The sequence below is a fragment of the Clupea harengus genome, chromosome 22 (assembly GCF_900700415.2).
Source record: "Clupea harengus chromosome 22, Ch_v2.0.2, whole genome shotgun sequence".
NCBI lineage: Eukaryota > Metazoa > Chordata > Actinopteri > Clupeiformes > Clupeidae > Clupea > Clupea harengus.
The window spans coordinates 14,052,795-14,069,735 of record NC_045173.1 but is presented as its reverse complement, the minus strand read 5'-3'; the positions used below and the strand labels follow the sequence as shown (position 1 = coordinate 14,069,735).

At 42.8% G+C, this 16,941-nt stretch overlaps 1 protein-coding gene across 6 annotated transcripts in view; it reads right to left on the bottom strand.

Moving 5' to 3' along the window:
* The window catches only part of LOC105889425 (receptor-type tyrosine-protein phosphatase mu-like), a 138,983-nt gene that overhangs the window by 58,549 nt on the left and 63,493 nt on the right, over positions 1 to 16,941 (bottom strand). For all 6 annotated transcript variants that reach the window (XM_031559557.2, XM_031559558.2, XM_031559559.2 and 3 more), the window contains exons 8-12: positions 11,142 to 11,465; positions 10,337 to 10,446; positions 7,441 to 7,642; positions 6,877 to 6,979; position 1 (exon numbers count right to left, since the gene is read on the bottom strand). The exon at position 1 is cut by the window's left edge and continues 273 nt beyond it. In XM_031559557.2, the coding sequence (XP_031415417.1) occupies position 1; positions 6,877 to 6,979; positions 7,441 to 7,642; positions 10,337 to 10,446; positions 11,142 to 11,465 (740 nt within the window). The remainder of the gene's footprint in view (positions 2 to 6,876; positions 6,980 to 7,440; positions 7,643 to 10,336; positions 10,447 to 11,141; positions 11,466 to 16,941) is intronic.

Genomic DNA, 16,941 nt, shown 5'->3' with positions numbered 1-16,941 from the left:
ACTGAGAGAGGGGGAGAGGGAGAGAGGAGAGAGAGAGAGGGGGGAGAGGAAGAGAGTGAAAGAGGGAGAGAGAGAGAGGGAGAGGGAGAGAGAGAGGGGGAAGAGGAAGAGAGTGAAAGAGAGGGAGAGAGAGAGAGAGAGGGAAAGAGGGAGAGAGGGAGGGGGAGACAGAAAGTGGCAGATAAGTACAGAGGACAGTTCTATGAGAGAAATAGAAGCGAGGGCAGCTCAGGATGGAGGGACATAATAAACATGTTTATGTCAAAATGCCCCTGTATAGAAGGCGGAGCTTTTAAAACATTAAACATGACACAAACTATATCCCTGTGACTATGTATCAATATGTAGTTAATTATATGTTTGTATATGTAGTTTATTTCATGTTTATATATGTAGTGTATATAATAATTGAAGAGTCATTCAATAGAGCAGTAGAGCACATATAATAGAGAGGCCCTGCCCAGTCATCAGGGCCGAATCAGGGCCAGACTGGTTCCAGCCCCAGCTGCTCTCTGGGTGATGGATCAGAAACAGCAGCCAGGCCCACTGGCCCCCTGCAGCGCCAGGTGCCACTCAGACAGATGAGCTCTTCTGTTCTGTTCTGTTTTCTTCTGCTGCAGCTCTCTGGAATGGGAACATAATGGCCCACAGCATCTATCAGCTGGTCCGTCCCCACCAGGGGTCCTGACTGCAACGAGCGCTGCTGCTGAGACTGTCTGAGGGTTCCTTTCATCGCTTACATGGAACACAACACTCCAGTCTATCATTCCATTAAAGCACACACACACAGACACACATACAGATTACTTCTCCAGCTATGCTACATTCATACACGTGCTACACTGATTATTTGCTTGCTAATAAATCAAAGCCTTAAAGGTCAGATTTCTCCTATAATGTTAATGCCCTCATCAGATCTGCCTCTTTGTTTGTTAATGTGTGTGTGTGTGTGTGTGTGTGTGTGTGTGTGTGTGTGTGTGTGTGTGTGTGTGTGTGTGTGTGTGTGTGTGTGTGTGTGTGTGTGAAGAGAAGAAGGACCCTCTCTACCAACACACACTCATACAAAACATTCACATCAGCACAGACCACCAGAAAGAGTGGGCACCATGCATATGTTAGCATAACCACACACACGCACACACAACACACACACACACACGCACGCACATACAAAGATTGCCATTTCTTGTGGGCCCGAGTGCAGGAGCTCATGTTGACTAATGCTGATCTGACCTTTGGGCTGGCTAATCTGTAATAAGTTGGGAGTTTGTCTAGTGTGTTTGCTCGGATGGAAAAGGTTATCGTTGAATATAAAGTGTGTGGGTATATCAGCACAGGACTTAATGAGGTTACTGGATACTGTTGCCTCACCAAGGAACCCAACTGGCCTTTGCCTTTGCCACTCTACTGCTCTCCATTTCTCTCTTTACAAAACATCAGCAGAGCAGACAAAGACACATACGGTATGCAAAGACACTCACAATGGTCTTCAGTTTATCTCATGGTTACATCTTACATTAGGAGAAACAAACGGAAAGATGTAGTACATGCTATTCATTTACTAGCATACAGTATATGCTGTTCATTTACTACTATAAGAGAGCAGATGTGAAGTAGTACAGCGAAGGATACTCCAGGGAGTAGTACATCTAATACTCCAGGGAGTCATACAGATAATACTCCAGGGAAAGGCCAGGTACTGAAGAGCAGGGATGGAAATAAGCCCTGGCTACCCACCAGTGTCGGGTGAAATTGGGTAGTGGCGGGTGAATTTGATCAACCTACCTGCCACAGTGGTGGGAAAAACAAAGGAGGCATAGCAAACACAATTGACGCGATTGAATTGTTCTCTGAAAATGCATCCTGACCAATCAAAGTAAGGTTCAGGCCACTAAACGTAATTTGATTGGACATGGAATTTAAAGCCGGAGAAGTCAATTGGTCAATGTGGCTTTACATCACGGGTGTAAAGACAACGGCTGATGTCAGTCAGTATTGGTTTCACACAGAGCCAATTGTAGCCACTCAGTGAAAATCTACAGTAGTCACTTTCCTTTCTTTCTGTTCTTTCTGAATTTATCATTGAAGCTGGTGCTCAGATGAGTAGGCTTCAAGTCTCTACTAACCATCCATAAATCATTAATAACCATTGGTGAGCAGCCTTCAAGTCTTTACTAACTATCTATAAATCATTAATAACCACTGTTTGCCCTTAGTGCCATTCAAGCTATGCTTACTTTCTGTGATCACATTTTAATAGGGTGAACCTACTTTAAAATGCATGCGCTGTGTGTGTGTGTGTGTGTGTGTGTGTGTGTGTCCTTACTTAACCCTCTGGAGCCTGAGACCTGTCAGACACTTGTGAGGTAGTCTGGCATGCCTTGACATTTTTCATGTATTTTACTCATCTAAAAAAAACATTGATCCGAAAGTGCTTCATAATATGCTTACATTTAGCACAAACTCAGCACCAATAGTCTGAGAGCAGTAAGAATGTCATTAATCTATTTTTTGATTGCTTAAATTAAGTGTAAACATACAAAAATCTATTTTCAGAGGTGCTAAGATATTGTTAAAAAAAACATTATATACATTTCTACAAGTCTTTTGAGCTCTGAACCTTGCAAACATAGGTGTTGGCCACATATAGGTGATTTTATCTTTGCGAAATTTCACATGGTTTGACTACTAAAGTGTAAGAAGTGACACTATTTTTTTTCTTCAAATAATGAATGATGATGAGCCCTGTAAAAGTCCCCCTCCCCACTGTCAAAGGTAATGGCCCATCAGTCTGGAATGTCATTGTGGCCCTCTCTGCCCCCAACACATTTAGCAAAGCTACTGTTAATTGTACCAAAAGAAGAGGGCATAAAGGCCTATGTACCATTTATTGAAAATGCTGTAGTCCAAATCCAAACAGGCAATTGTATCGGATCGAAGGTCAGAAGGGCGACGTTCCTTGCTGTCCTTACACTTTCATTTGATGAAAAGTTTAGCTACAACAGGGCAATACTTGGACTTACAGCAGCACATCAGAGATCTCTTCGAAGAGTGAGTGTACCCTACTGAAGAGTGAGTGTGGCCTACTGAAGAGTGAGTGTGGCATACTGAAGAGTGAGAGTACTGTGTTCTTGTATCTCTGCATGCTCTGCCAAACATGAGTCTGTGCTTATAGGAGTCACGTTGGGAGTTTTTACGTGCGTTCCCGCCTTGTATTGACCCAATAAGAACCACAGATTTACCATACTTATGAATAGCTGTCTTTGCTAATGGGTGTGTTATCAAGAGCTGGTTTTGACTTTTTCCCTTCATTCTCCTCACAAAGCTCTAAAAATACACTTAGTTTCTACCTATATATATATATATATGAAAAGTAGACCAGTCAAGGTTGTTACTTTTATATTTCTAGGACATAAACTTGCAGAGGTTTTGAAGCGATTTGGAAAAATTCTTGTTTTATCCCACCAGTGGCGTTGCAACCCCCTGAGTGTTAACACAGAGTAGAACTGGAATGGGGGAAGTTACCGAATAAACTAAATCCCCCCCCCCCTTCTCCTTATGTGGTAGATATATCTAAACACTTTAAACATGGTCTTTCTTTTCTTTTTTTCTAAAGCTCAGGAGCCTCAAAAGACTCTCTCGCTTGTGCTTACTCTGTGAGTGTGTGTGTGTGTGTGTGTGTGTGTGTGTGTGTGTGTGTGTGTGTGTAGCTGGTATTTCTAAGTCGGCATGTCACAAACATGAAGGCATGAGAGATTGAGCTCTAGCTGCTCCAGGCCTGAAGGGAACCAGGGACTCCGCATAGCCTGAGTAGGATCAACACAACCTGGGTACATTAAGCACAGCCTGGATGCATGGTCTGAGTACGTTAACCAACACCAGGGATCGTGCACTAAAACTGAAGTACGTTCCCGACCGCTTGGGGACCCTCTTCCCGGATATCAAACTTTCATCAGATCAGAGATCCATGCTGCTTGGATTTCCAGAGTGCCTGACTGAGTGGTTTGATGGTTTGTCAGTTTGTTTATGAAGATGGTTTGCAGAGCTCACCTGAGATGGTTGGAGCTCTGAGGGATGTTATATAAAAGAAACAGATGAGAAAAAGAGGCCGTGCATAGAGAGAGAGAGAGAGAGAGAGAGAGAGAGAGAGAGAGAGATAGAGAGAGAGAAAGAGAGAGGTTTTCATGGATCAGCAGAGCTGACAGAGAGACAGACGTCTCAGCAGAGCTGACAGAGAGACAGATGTCTCGGGTGTTTAGCCTACATCAGAGTTTCTTTGGGAGGTTCAAAACAAATACTGCGATGAAGTCAGACAAAGAAACAAGGACAGGAGTGCAAATTGAAAACAGTGTGACCTCTGCACTCCAGATAACAGTAAAGTCTGACGCTAATCTGACCTGGATCTGGCACAGACTCAACATTCTGCATATGTAGGCTTATACATAATGTCTAAGGGTAATGATAGCTGAAACTGAAAATAAAAAAACAATAACAAAAGGAAAACAAATTATTAACACCACCTGTGGATAATGGACCATAGCTAAGTTGAGTGTGTGAGTGTGTATGATTTCAGATTAAATATTTATATTAGGGTAATTATTCCTGTCATATTTAATGTCTATTTTCACCCTCGAAAAAACACAACACACACACACTCACACACACACACACTCACACACACACACAAACACACACACATACACACACACACACACACACACACACACACACACACACACACACACCTTTTATGCTGTATTTACACACGTCAATCTGTCACTAAAGCATCTGCTCAAACCAGTGTGAAACACAACAAACAAAAGACACATTAACAGCAACAGCTTATAAGCACGTACACAGCTTAAACTCTACTTCCAAAGCCTAGCTGCAGTAAGTGCAGTGTCTCAACATAACACTGAGTACAGAGGCATACTCTGGGCGACAGGTAACTCCTAGACAGATGCGGCCCTGAGCTGGCCATAGTCCTGAGCTGCTGTCTTTGATGTCTTAATGAGATGTTAACAGAATTAGTGTATTACTATGGCAGTGATTAATGGCAGTATGAGAAGCGTATGAATGTGAATGTAATGCAGGTGGTGATGAATGAAGTGGCTCCTGTTCTTGACACGGTGGCATTTTAAAGCCCCTTCCCTTTGCGCCTACAGATCACCCTGGGTTCTCCTGGGAGTGTGGGGGGCTACAGAAGGGGTCTTTAGTATGGAGGAGCAGTTAGGGAGGATAACATGCTCTTGCTCTCCATCCAATATCTATATTTCTCTCTTCATGTGATGGCTTCCCCTCCTCTTTCAGCCCCATCTAACTTTTCTGCTCATCACAACACAACCCTCTTCCCATCTTTCCCCCTCCATATATCTTGACTTGTCTACCATTAACAGTCCCACAGGTCAAATAAGTGTTGGATTAAAATCTGTGACTGCTACACCTTCTGACATATCATCTCACAGACCCACCGGGGAGAAGTGAATGGAGAAGGGAGAGACAGAGGAAGACTGACAGACAAAGACAAAACAGGGAGAGACTGTCAGAGAGAGAGAGAGACCGACAAAGAGAGAGAATGAGAGACTGCATGCAACCCTCTGATGGGCTTTTTTAATGAAAAAGTTGAGGGGGACTTGCTGGAGTTGGAGGCCACCACCTGTGGCCATGACAGAGTCTCTCTCCCTCATCTGACACCAATTATCCTCCCACTGAGCTACCAACGGCATGGCAACCCGTTACTGCTGACTACCTGAAGGCCTGCACTCCATCCTGAGCTTCCCTAAGGGAGAGCAGATTCCACATTATAACTCTACCTTCAACTCCATGGTTCCATTCTTTCTCCTATTTCCTCCCTCTACCTCAACTCTTTTAAGTGTTTGTGTGTATATATGCACAAGTATTGACAGATAACTGAGTTTATTGAGCTAAACTCTTTCATACATTTGAGACCAAAGAGAACCTCATGTGTTTTTTGGTTTGAGTGAGGGGGCGAATTCTGGACCATTATTGGTGTGGTTTGACAAGATGTAACAAGACTGACAGGCAACACTGTCTTAATCCTCTTAAAGTGACAGTAACACTCGTTCCCCCTCCAATACACCCTCTGGACACGAAGGCTCTGATCTGTTCCTGGCATCCAATATGCCAACATGCCAATGAGTATTTCTAAGGCCATATTTGTTTATCATGGTAATTACAGAAAATATGTAATCTAACACACACACGCGCAAACACAAAGGGCTGGCTCGTGTTCTTAGCGTTCGTTATCACTACATTACTGCCAAGACAGCGAATGGATATTTGCCGTGTGAAGCTTTAAAAAAAAAAAATTGGGAATCCATTAAAATGTCAGATAAGTGTGACTAATGCAGGGACCCATCTGTGCTTTGAGATGTTGGCTGGCTGCTGGATTTTCCTCCATCACTTCACATATATATAAATACATATATATATATATATATATATATATATATATATATATATACGTATATATACTAAGAGTTACTGGATATATATCATCCACTCCACTAATTAGCTGTACGCTAAGAGAGGTCACTGTTTAGAAACCCTGAATATGAACTTGCATACAACTAAAAAGAGTTTAAGAGAAAAAAATATTAAAACAGTGTCAGGAGCTTTGTTCAGGGTTACATAGCACACAAATATGTGCACAAAAACATTTTCATATATATATATGTATATATATATATATATATATATATATATATATATATCTACTAAGAGTTTCTTTGTGGAAAAAATGTTCTTCATAAAACAAGCAGACCTTTCTGTCATGGCAACCACTTACAACTACGTAGGAGGCTTTTTGAAACACCAGAGGAAGGCACATGGTGTAGTGCGTGCGTGTGTGTGTACCTGATTGGAGCTCCTCTGCTCTTGGCTGGCTTCAGGAGAATAGTCACAGTGCTGTCAGTCTGGTTGATGGACGTCTCTTGATCGTAGGCAGGCATAGAAGGAGCTGAAGACACACACACACACACACACACACACACACACACACAAACACACACACACAGACATATCAGTGACTTAAAAGGTTTATTCTTTCTCACTCTCTAATTCTCTCTCTGTCTCTCACTCTGTCCTTCTTACCGACACATACAAAATCCTTCATCAAATAACTCTTTATTCTGTAGCTTTGTTACTTGCTCAATTTTCAATTAGCTTTCCCTCTCTTTCTCAAACCCTCTGCATACACACACACACACACACACACACACACACACACACACACATCACCTCCTCAAGAACTCTTCAGTTCAAAGTCTCACTTTTCCCATACCCTCCATCCACATCATCAGAAACTTTCAACACTGTTTCTCTCACACTCTTTCTCACACATTTACTTTAAACTGAAAATTTCCCAAAATGAAATTCTCACTGAAACTCTCTCGGAATCCAGATTGGTCCTCACCGTACCTGATATGCGTGTGGTGGCCTGGGTGATGGCGGGGGGCCCATAGCCCTTGACACTGCTAGCTCTCAGTGTGAAGGAGTAGGTGGAGCCGGGGTAGAGCCCCAGGAACACATGGGACGTCTCATTGCCCTGCTTCACCACCCTGCCGCTCTGATTGGACAGATCCAGGCCCAGGTCGAAAGAGCTCACTGCCTTATAGGAGATCTGAGGGAGACACACACACAACAGTCAGCTCAATACTGACGCCCTGCAGGCCCGGAGGTGTCATAACGCCCTGATGTTTTCTCAGTCCTTATTTTATTTCACTACTTCTTCCTTAACAAAAGACAATCACTAAAAACGAGGACTGGTAATTTGGACTGACCTTTTCAACTATTTCAAACATGCAAATACTGTTAAGTCATGCAGTGTGAGTCTAAATCACTTCCTTCTCTGAGCCTTTTACCACCAAGGGCCATCAGAGGAGGAAGGCAGGAAGGGCTTCCTGAAAGGCTTTTGTACTTTACTATAATTGAGCCTATCTATAAAGCCCACTTATAAACACACTTTCATTCTGCCTCCAATCAAAGTGCTCCAATATAATTCTAATTAGCAAACACAAAGGGGGCCTTCTTTTTAAAGGCCAGCTAATTCAGCTTCCATCTAATTCCATAGCGTTTCAAGGAGCTCTTCATATGGCTCTTAATCACAAAATGTCATAGGCTACGCTTCCAAATCCAATAATCACAACATTTCAACAGACCATTGAAGAAGTTATTTGTTTACTTATTTAACCGCAGCTCACTCTCCAAAAAAATTGTATGAAATGGAGGAACAGAAACCTTTTTTTTATTTTAGAATTTCCTTTAATGATAATGACAAGTGATGCCCTAAGCCTTTTCCCCCAAAAGTCCCCTTTTCCTTTTCCTTTCATGTGCTTTACCCCACTTCCCACCTGTTTTTACACAGATTATCAATCAATCAACCTACCCGACAAATCAATGCTTAAATCTGGGTGTAGGCTAGCGATAATGACATAACTATAATGGCAAGAAATTCTATTTTAACTGCTTCCCTTTTCAATTGGACTGAAAGAATACAAATATTTCAGAAAAAAATATAAAGTAACAAATCACCTTTTCTGTTTCAATACAAGGCTTTAATGAATCTCTAAACCATTTGTGCAAAAAAAAAAACATATTCATTCTAAGTCACTGATTCAACTCAATTCAACTTTAAGCAACAATGTGTGTTTGCTCGATAATCCTGTTAAGTCTACTGTGTTAAATGTATTTCCATTCTGTTCACAACACACAGAGATGTGTCAGTTCGATATCAGTGTGGCAAACAGACAGCCTGTGAATCGTAAAACCACTAAAAGTGTCCTGGATCAAGCAGTTTCCTTAAGTACAGGTAGTCGTCTCATACAGCATTTTATGCATACAGGAATGCTCCCTCTAACACTAATTGTCTATTCTAATACTAATAACACTAATTGTCTATACTAATAACACTAATTATCTTCGTGTCAGTCCATCCAAAAATCGCAGATTATGTGCAATGCAGCGCTTAACCAGGAATTCCATTTCTATTACCGAATTCTACAATTCTTCCACAGCACATTTATCATAAGGGTCGAAAAGAAAAAGTGTGTTTTAAAGCAAGTGAGTTCCTAATGATCTTAAGGTTGGCAATCGCCCAGCGATCTGAGGGAGTGGTGACCTGTCAACTCTCAAAACAGAAGAAAGAGAGCAGGAGCTCAGACCAGCCATCACAATGAGCCCAAGCCACTGAGGTAAAGAGAGAGAGAGAGAGAGAGCGATAGAAAGAGACAGAGAGAGAGAGAGAGAAAGAGAGAGGCAAAGAGAGAGAGAAGAGAGAGCGATAGAAAGAGTGATAGAAAGAGAAAGAACTGAAGGGAAAGCATGGTTGTGTACCCTGGGTGTGGTGGGGGCAAAGGAGGGTGAGATGTGATGTGGGGCCGATATCTGAGCTTGTCTCTGGGATCTCACTTTGAGTCCCTTTGATACAGTCAAATCAAAGAGCAGGACTCAGGCTTCAAGGCTGGCAACTTCTGGGGACTAAACACAGTCTCAGTCTGTTTGACTGAGCTGGTAGGAGTATTGGGGGGATATTGTCCTGTTGTCTATAATGAAATTGTACGCTTTTTTCTTTGTCACAGCTAAATAGAGAGATGATAATGTCTAACTAATTTTAATTCGACTGAAATGTGGATTACGCTTGAGTCTTTTAATAATTTGTGACTCCGGGGGAATTATGAGCGGTTACAAACAAATTGCATGAGACCCATCATTACAACTAATGGACAGGGAGAGTACTTAGCTAGTTTAAAAAGTGTCTGTGCCACTATTGTTTAAGTTCCTCTCCTGGCAGTAATTAAACCCCTAAAACTCTGGAATTCTCTGTTCCTCAAAATTACATATTAAGAAGTATTTTTTTGATGAAAAATTCCTTAATGGCCTTAAAATGGCTTTGCGTAATTTAGTGTCATGGAGTTATGAATATACGAATGAGCTACACCTGGCTTCTGTATCAGCTCTCATTTCAACATAGCCTTACGCTAATGAGATGTAAATCCCCACTCCGCAAGTTGAGGGGATTGGTTCCGTAGGTATGTGATGTATGAAACCCAGGCTGTCTGATTCCGTATCTTTGAGACTGTCATTGGTACACTGCAGTTCCAAAGTGGAAATACTTGGCATAACATGGCATTGACTCTTGATTTTGCTCATGATATGTCTTGCCGCATATCTATACATCTATCTATCTAACAACCATATGGACATGAAGACAAGGTTTAAAACTTGTTTTTTTTATAAGGGGGCGTGGGGGTCTTTCATGGCCGTATGTGTAGGCATATAGATGTAGGTGTCTGTGTTGTTGATCCTTGTCTCTCACCTCATACTGAGTAATGACTCCGTACGTCTGAGTCGGCTCCCTCCACTTCAGGATGATCTTCTCCTCATACGCACTGGCCTGGATGGAGTCCAGAGGCACGGCACCAGGGACTGATGGGAAATGAAGTCCACACGAGTCAATCAATAATGGTGGTTACTGTCTCTGAGAATTACATTACAGAATAACAAAGGGGAGAAAGGTAGTGCCCCAGGAGATTCAAATAATATTTAATTTATGTCACAGCCACAGTGAGAGAACTCTCCACATTCACATTCAACTGAGAGAAGTCAGTTCTTAACATTCACTCATTAAATTGGATGTGTATGATGGTATCTATGTGTATGTGCACAAATAGTAATTGTGGGCCCCGTTCTAAGCCTGAAGTCATTGATTTCAGACGCTACAACACAAACAAATCACAAACTGAGTAAATGGAACAGCACAAACTGAACAGTATGAATTCACTGTGGTCATATCCTGTGTAACACACACATACACAAACAAAGGGTGTGGTCATATCCTGAGGAACACACACACACACACACACACACACAGAGAGAGAGAGGGTGTGGTCATATCCTGAGTAAGACACACACCCATGCCTTCCACCAACCCATTCCTCCACCCACCCACTCACCAAACCATTCACCCATGCCTTACACCAACCCATTCATCCACCCACCCAATCAACCAACCCATTCATCTATGCCTTCCACCAACCCCTTCATCCACTCACCAACCCATTCATCCATTCACCCATGCCTTCCACCAACCCATCCCTCCCTTCCTCCCTCCCTGTTCTCACCGTCCTCGTCTGTCTGAAGGTGGATCTCTGCAGACTCCTTGCTCCCCTCAGGGTTCCGGAGCAGCAGTCGGAGGCTGAGGTTGGTGAAGGGTGTAAGGTTGTGGATGGTGTGCTGCGGTGCGCTGCTCAGTGTGTCCAGGCACAGCTCCTCCCGGTTCTGCTGCTCCTGCTCGCCGGCGCCTCCTCTCACACGTTCCCGGTACTGCACCGTCAGGTTGTAGCTGTGACAGCGCGTGACGTTGTAGCCAAACGGCTCCCAGCGCACGGTGACCTGCCTGGCCTGCACGTCCACGACCTCCACATGACGCGGGCCCTGCATGGGCTCTGCAGGAGGACAGAGAGGCACAAGACAGCAGAAATCTTCAAGAGAGCACACAACAATTACATCCATCGAGAAAATCAACAAATGTGCATAAACATAAACCAATAATCAATGATCAGTAATCAATCAGACACAGAAATAGCTTGACTTTATGGACATGGCTTCTCTCTATTTGAAATTTGTATTTCTTTATATTTATTTTATATTATTTCTTTTTTCTAAACTAATTATGCTTTACATGGGGTAAAATCAGTTGTTAGTGTCTGCAAGCTCATTCCATAACTCTCTTATTAAATAACTCATTTAAGCCTGCTGGGAAGCACACGGGCCCATAACTCCACATAAAAGCGGACTCCAGCTCTTTGTCTGATTAACTGCCTTTTAACTGCATTTAAAAAGCTGCATTTTGATTCAGAGCCAAAGGTTAATGCATCCTCTGATTCACTCTCTATTCATGAGACCGTACAGCAAGAGAACAACTAGTTATACAGGGAACACATGTCCTTTGGAGCTGCATGGAGGCCCAGTCAGTACATAGCAGGTAACATCCACACACACACATGCTCCCTCTACTCCTGTTCAAGACCTCGTCTTTCTGTTCTGCTATTTGAAACCTTGGGGTTTGAGGTATTTACTTTCCAATCCACTGGCCTCAGGTTGTTAAAAGGTGACCTCCTGTGAACTAGCTATAACTCTCTGTACGGACGTTGGTTGTACACATGCACAGTGGAACAGTCTGCAGTGTTTAAAGGGTGGTCAACGTGACACTAAGACACAAACATGCTAACAATAAAACCAGTGACAGAGAGAAAAAACATCAACAAACACGTTAAAGCCGGCAGAGTACAAAGTATCCACACACACACATTTAAAATTACAAATAGACACACTCTCTCTCCTTCTATGAGAAAAGTGCGAAGGCATACACACACACAACTGACCCTCTTTGAATAGAATCTAAGTGTCTCTTTCTTTCTCACACCTACCCGTCTTCTCACTACACACCATTCTCTTCTACACACATCTACCCCTTTTCTCTCTACACACACTTCCTCTTATCCTCCTTTTCTTCTCCTCTATACGCCCTTCCTTTCTCATCCTCCTGTTCCATTCCTCTACACTTCTCTCTTCCATTCTCTGTCCAATGCCCTCTCGGTCTGTGGTGACTGAAGTAGCCTCGACTCCCAAACTAGGATCAATTTCAATTCCAGGTTAAATTCAAAGTCCATTATATCTGGAACTTAACACTTTCCGACTCATTCGTCAGGCAAAGGCTCAATTTCCCATAACTGCCTTCTCCTACCTCACCTCAGAAACAGCAACAATATTCTCTCTCTCACATTCTCTAATAGTGCACTCTCGATATGTAACAAATATTGCAGTTTTGATACTGCATGTCTCATAGCACTTTTCTCCCCTGACTAGTCTAGAAAACAATCATTGATTTTAAAAAGTCTGTTTTTACTGTCTTTCCCAGTGATGTTTTTTATTCTCCTAAAATCACACACAACTGTAAAAGCCACTGATTTCTACATCTGCCCTGCTGCTAGTGGTTAGAGCTCACATTAATTGTACAGTGATGGCTACGCACTACATACTAGTTGTGATTCAATAATTTTTCCATTATTTCAATTCTTTGTGTGTTTTACCATATCAACAAGCTACATGGCCAGAAAGCAACATAGTGTGTGTGTGTGTGTGTATGTGTGTGTTTGTGTGTGTGTGTGTGTGTGTGTGTACTTGAGCATGTGTTGAGGAATGAGTGCAGAAAGACCCCCTGTGATTGTGTGAGTTTACAGGAGAGCCATCCAGAAAATGGGAGTTTGGAATCCCTCTATTTGCGGAACTATCAGCAGCCAGCAGTCCACTCAGCAGAGCTCCACTGAAAAGCAGAGGGGGAGGAGGCCTGGCAAACCACGCAAATCAAATAACAGCCATGACCATGCCAGTACACACACAGCCACACACAGGCAATTTCACACAGACACACACACACACACACACACACACACACACACACACACACACACACACACACACACACACACAAATTAAATAATAACCATGACCACACTCAAGCACACGCACAGGCACACATTCAGGCAACACACATGTACTAACTACAAACACATTTACACAGGCCAACACACACACACAGGTACATATACAAAAAGACAGGCTACAAACAACAACAATTAAAAAACACACACACATGCACACGCATGTCATGTTGATCATTCCTGAGTGTGCATGTGGATATGTGTGTGTGTGTGTGTGTGTGTGTGTGTGTGTGTGCTTAGATCTCACATGCACGTACACACAGAGACACATGGTGTAGTCAACCTCATGGGGAGCTCCGTCTCTGAGGTAAGACTCCTGAAATCCAGAGCTGTCTTTTTTTTTCATTCAATGAAAGTCAATTTAATCACCACACACCAATTTAATCAACCTTTCTATTTTTTGGTGTTTTTTTGCTGAAGTTTCTCTGATACACATAAACTGTTATCCCGCCACAGCTGCTTTAACAACAATTGCCCTTTTGTACCAAGTTTAGTAGAATTGTAAACTGCCACATTAAAGAGGACCTATTATGCTCATTTTCAATGTCCATAATTCTATTTTCGGGGTCTACTTGAATAGATTTACATGCTGCAATGTTCCAGAAACACATTATTTCATGTAGACATTGTATCCTACTGTACATCTCCCCCCATTTGTGCTCTGATTGGTCAGCTAGGTGGACAGTAAGGATTTTGTATTTTTTATTTTAGGCCGTTTACATGCACAAAAAGCTATAGAACACACTAAAGGAAAGGGAATAACTGAAAAAACATAATAAGTCCTCTTCAAATCTAAAACCATCTGAAAATGGAGATGAATAATTTAACAAGTGTCAACACAAGATGATGTCTTTCAAAATGTCTTTCATGTCTGAGATAATTTACCTTTGTAAATGTGAAATATCCGCTCAGAAACGGCAGAATGTCAATTAATCTGAGTTTAGGTTTGCCAAAAGACTATGAACCACATACATCATGAGCAAGTACACACACGTACACACACACACACACACACACACACACACACACATATTTCACAACCATATTGGTATGCAGTGTAGTGTGTAAATCATCACCTGTATCCTCTCTCATGGTACTAATTGAATCATTTGACATTGACATTTAGATGGGACTATTAGTGGCTTTTCATCATTACTGTTTGACATTTAAATAATGTTTTCTAAATGATCTGCCTGTTATCGCCTCCTGTTTCCTCTAATGGCCGCCTCATCTAACCTTTATCATGCAAATAGATAACATGATTACAAAGCACACAGAGGGACACCGCTGCAACAAACACAACCAGGACAGGGTGTCCTCTGTGCCAGTGTGTGTGTGTGTGTGTGTGTGTGTGTGTGTGTGTGTGTGTGTGTGTGTGTGTATGAGAATGTGAAGGAGACGGTGACAGAATCAGTCCCTGAGGAAACATGGCATAGAGAGGAAGCATCGCTCCCAAATGAAGGGGAACAAACTCAGCATGTCTGCAACACGCAAACTACACAGGAGCATAAAGTGTGTGTCTTTTTGTCTGTGTGTGTGTTAGTGTGTATGTGTGTGTGAGAATGTGTGTGTGTCTTTGTGTCTCTATGTGAGTGTGTGTGTGTTTGTGTCCCTCTCTGTGTGTGTGTGTGTGTGTGTGTGTGAGGCAGTGATATAGGGCTCTGTGTGTAACCCAGCTGCAGTGCCCGATGAATGATTCTCTTATCAGATTCACTGCAGGCCAACACAGCTCTGCTCTAAGAGGGTCTTTATCAAACACATCTCTCTCTCTCTCTCTCTCTCTCTCTCTCTCTCTTTCTCTCTCTCTATCTCTCTCTCTCTCTACCTCCCTCTCTCTCTCCCTCACTCCATTTCTCTACACAAAGGAGATATCTGTATTCATGGTTAGATCCACCCTTAACTCCCTTAGAAACATGTGCTTAGACAGTTTAATCGTTTTTTCCCTACCTTTACCTCAACCTCCCTGTACCGTACGCTCTCCCCGTCTCCTTTCCACTATCTGAGCAGAATGGATGCAAGAGGTGGCTGTGTTTGTATACACACACACTCATTTAGGGTGTCTGTGTCTCAGGTCATTAGTGCTGTCTCTGGTGTCTTTATCTGAAGAGAGCAGCAGAGCAGAGCAGGTGGATTCACTGCCCCAGAAAGCACTGAAGAGAGATGAGTACACACACACACACACACACACACACACACACACACACACACACACACACACACACACACACACACAGACACACAGACACACACACACACAGACACACACACAGACACACACACAGATGGAAAAAGAGAGATATAGAGAGAGAGAGAGAGAGAGAGAGAGAGAGAGAGAGAGAGAGAGAATGTGCGTGTGTCTCAGTCTTTCTCCCTTTTCCCTGTCCTTGTCTGTCTTTCTGCATGGGAGCTGTTTCGGCAGAGTCTCCTAGAGTGAGGAACCGTCCTACTGCTGTTCCCATCATTTACTCAATTAGTTCAAAACGCCACCAGAGAGAGAGAGAGAGAGAGAGAGAGAGAGAGAGAGAGAGACAGAAACAGGGGGATAGAGGATATGGAGGGAGAGAGTGAAGGATAGAAAGATAGAGAGTGAAGGAGAGAAAGATAGGGAGAGAGTGAAGAGAGAAAGATAGAGAGTGAAGGAGAGAAAGATAGAGAGAGAGTGAAGAGAGAAAGAAAGAGAGTGAAGGAGAGAAAGGACACAGAATGCATGCTTTCTTGTTGGTCATTTTCTATTACCTCCCTGCTGCAGCAACAGCAAGGGATCATGGGTAATTAAACTGTTGGTGTTATTTTCATAGCATGCCACACATCACAAATAATAATAACCGATAATCAAAACCTTATCACTCCCTCAGAAGGAAATACAGAGGCGGATACAGGAGTCACAAGGACAGCAAGTAGGGTAGGGAGAGAGGAAAGGACAAATGGGTAGAGAAGGCAGAAGCGTCGCCATAGAGAGCCCAGCTGGAGGGGAAAGACAGGAGAACATTATAGATCATATGCTAAGCAGCACGCTGGTAGCTGTAGCGATAAATGATGCTGGGCCCTGACACACGATAACCATCCATATAATAAACCAATCCTCAAGGCCATCACAGACACCTCCACTCAGCCAACCACACACATATACTGCACACACACACACTCAGCCAACCACACACACATACTGCACACACACACACACTCAGCCAACCACACATATACTGCACACACACACACTCAGCCCATTCCTTAAAATGAAGTTGCTTTGGCGAAACCCGACCGGCTCAATCAAATATGTCCCAACCTACATTTGTTTTTTTTCATGCTGTTTGATCTGCCGACTTCCCAACTATAACTTTGTGTTGGAACCGAACAGGAGAAGCAAGAGTAATAATTTACTCTTACCTCCAAATACACAAAAGTGCACACACACATT